This window comes from Parambassis ranga, chromosome 3 (assembly GCF_900634625.1).
Source record: "Parambassis ranga chromosome 3, fParRan2.1, whole genome shotgun sequence".
NCBI lineage: Eukaryota > Metazoa > Chordata > Actinopteri > Ambassidae > Parambassis > Parambassis ranga.
In genome coordinates, this window is record NC_041024.1 from 1212344 (window position 1) to 1215301 (window position 2958).

The 2958-nt window shown below is 43.6% G+C and overlaps 1 protein-coding gene across 1 annotated transcript; it reads left to right on the plus strand.

Moving 5' to 3' along the window:
* Positions 1–337: 337 nt before the first annotated feature.
* On the plus strand, positions 338–2385 carry LOC114433481 (guanylyl cyclase-activating protein 2-like). Its single transcript, XM_028402057.1, has 4 exons — positions 338–838; positions 940–1089; positions 1976–2075; positions 2247–2385. Exons 1-4 carry the CDS (start codon positions 638–640, stop codon positions 2366–2368), a joined length of 573 nt encoding a protein of 190 aa, XP_028257858.1. The 5' UTR covers positions 338–637; the 3' UTR covers positions 2369–2385.
* Positions 2386–2958: the final 573 nt, after the last annotated feature.

Here is a 2958-nt window from a genome sequence, read left to right on the forward strand (position 1 = left end):
TATATCAATGTGTGAATTACATGTCCAGTTGTTGTTGATGAGTTGTTCTTTGTTGTTCATGGTTGTTCTTGCCTTGTTCTTTGTATCTCAACAACCCAGAGCTCTGCGACTCAGAATTTGCCTCATTGTTTAATAAATTATAATTTTGAGACCAGAATTTATCCGCTCCTTCCTTACAAACTAATTCAGGGGGTGAGCAGAAGGAAACAAGGGGATTTTCACCCCGACACAGACTGGCTGCGGTGGATCAACACGTTTACCCGACCACGCTTATGCTTTGACGTCATCCCTCATTTAATCTTGCTGAGGACTCTCTGGGGGACTTCTGTCTCTTTGATCGAGGGATCTGCTCTGTGTTGCTTATCAAAGAGGCAGCGGATCAGCACACGTGATTAGTCTGCATCAGTCTTTTGATTCAGAGCAGGATTTGTCAGAACTTTGGAAACGGACACATTCAGGGAAAAAAAAACAGCAGAAGGATTTGGAGAAGGTCACTGAGAGTCAATTGGATTTATTCTCCTTGAATTAGCCCACACAGAGCAGCCGGATGAGGGATCAAACTATGGACTCCAACGGGGATGAATGAAGACTTCAGTGTGGACACTTGAGCATTTTCTGTGTCTTTGTCTGTAGCATTATGGGTCAGGCGCAGGGAACCTCAGACCGGGAAGTGACGCTTCAAAACATCCAGGAACTGTACCGCCGGTTCGCCAGTGAGTGTCCCAGTGGAAACCTGCACCTGCACGAGTTCAAGAAGATCTTCGGAATCAACAGCAACTCGTCGGAGGAGGAATCTGCATACATGGACAACATCTTCAGATCCTTTGACACCAACAAGGTAAGAGTCCTCTGACAGAGACAAGGACGTGGTTAAAAACCTGCTGCATTAATGGCCATCAGTACAGGTCATTCATCTCTCCGTCCTCGTCTCCCTGTCAGGACGGTAACATAGACTTCATGGAATATGTGGCAGCTGTGCATCTGGTTCTTCGAGGCAAACTGGAGGACAAACTGAGATGGTCCTTCAAAGTTTATGACAGAGACGGAAACGGCTGTCTGGACCGGCAGGAACTGAAACACATCATCAAAGTAAGTCTTCAGTTCACCTTCAGTTCGGCTGCAGGTGTTTGAATCGCTGTCTGAGGATTTGAAAGTCTTTTGATTCATTACTGTAATACCCTGAAGGCATTAAGATCAGCAGCTCAGCAGACACAGAGACAACAGGCCGCACTACAACTGAGTTCAGAAAAGGTTCTATGTGTCCACGTCCATCAGACAGCACACGAAGAGGGTCTAACAGCAGAACACACAGTTAACCTTTAGCCCACTTTTCCTAATCCAGAGGGTTAAATATGACGTCGGCCCACCCTTTGCAGCTATAGCAGCTTCAACTCTTCTGGGAAGGACTCCCACAGGTTCATTAGGTCTTCCTCCTGTCTTTGTGGGTTTTGTGCCTGAAGTTGTAGGGTCCTGATGACACCCAGCTTATTCTCCAGTGGGTGCAGATACTGGTCTGTGTGGAAACCACCCACTGGTCTGCATGGGTTGGTTTCCTGTCAATGTGGCACAATGCAGTCAGACCAGCACCGTTCTCCAGTCAAAGCCAGACTCGTCCATCAGATTACCAGATGGGTGGTAGCGTGATTCGTCCAGAGAGCATGTCTCCACCGCTCCAGAGTCCAGTGGCGGCGGCCCACTGCATCCGAGGCTTTGCATTGCACTCGGTGATGTACGGCTTGGATGCAGCTGCTCGGCCACGGAAACCCGATTCATGGCGCTCTCTACACACCGTTCAGTCGCCTCCACTTTGTTATAGCACCACTGACATTTGTGGAATATTTAGTAGCGAGGAGAAATTTCCTGACTGGACTTGTTGCAGTTAATTTGTTTAACAGTTTTACTGATGAACAAAGACGAACAAAAAAAAACAGGCAACAAAAAGATTCTCTGTTCTTGTGTTTCCCTCTTAATTAAGATCATCCATAAGATAAAGAAGCACAATGATCCGGAGGCCACAGAGAATATTGACGACATCTGTGACAAAATATTTGACCTGGTGGACAAGAACAAAGACAGTAAGTCAACTGCAGGGCTGGAGCGGATTTCAGGCTGTCTGTCCAGCTCCTGTGATTGTGATGGTCAAGCCTATATATACATATATATAATTTCATCCAGGCTGACTGTAGACTCACATTGTGGTGTTGTTGTTGTTGTTGAGTGTGTGTCCCTGTGCTCTCCTTGTGCAGGTCAGATTTCTTTGGAGGAATTCATGGAGGGGGCTCAGAAGGACCCCTGGGTGATGAACCAGCTCAAACTGGACATCGGGCCCTGTGAGTGGTTCATGGAACAGAAGGAGAGGAAGCCCTGAGTGGGGTGGACCACCGGACCTGCCTTAAGTCATGACAACTTATCATGTTTACACTGAGAGACCTTTTCCAACGCAGTAACCTGGAAACACAGAGTTCATCCTGCAGACTGCTTTAGAAATATTTCTTTTTTATTTTATATCAGAAATATATTTTTGTCTTTCAGTCACAACAGGAGAAATTACAGAAATATAAGCAAAGATATGGAATGGAATCTTCTCTGATATTATTATGGAGTTACAAGTCTATTTTAAATAGATACATTTAGATAATGTCTGTAAATTAAAAAAATAATCTGTAAAATAAAAAAAGGAAATTTGAAATTTAAAATTATTATTATTATTATTTAATATTATTAAATTATTACAGCTTTACTCTGGAGTATTGTTAAGATATTGCCTGCAATTAAAAAAAGTTATAAAATATGAAAACGAAGAAATATCTTCAGTAAGATTAAAGATGAGTGAAGGAGGAGACGATACAAACTTGTCTGCTGTCATTTTGTAGCTTTGCTTCGTCTTTTTGTCACTGCTGATGTGCTGTACATTTTAAAGGAACAATAATGTAAAATATTTACTGTTCTGAGTGACTA

Excerpts from the sequence above, each read along its gene's own strand:
- LOC114433481 (XM_028402057.1), top strand. The coding sequence starts at position 638 with ATGGGTCAGGCGCAGGGAACCTCAGACCGGGAAGTGACGCTTCAAAAC. Across the intron at positions 1,090-1,975 it reads AACTGAAACACATCATCAAA|ATCATCCATAAGATAAAGAA; the intron begins GTAAGTCTTCAG and ends CTCTTAATTAAG. Across the intron at positions 2,076-2,246 it reads GGTGGACAAGAACAAAGACA|GTCAGATTTCTTTGGAGGAA; the intron begins GTAAGTCAACTG and ends CTCCTTGTGCAG.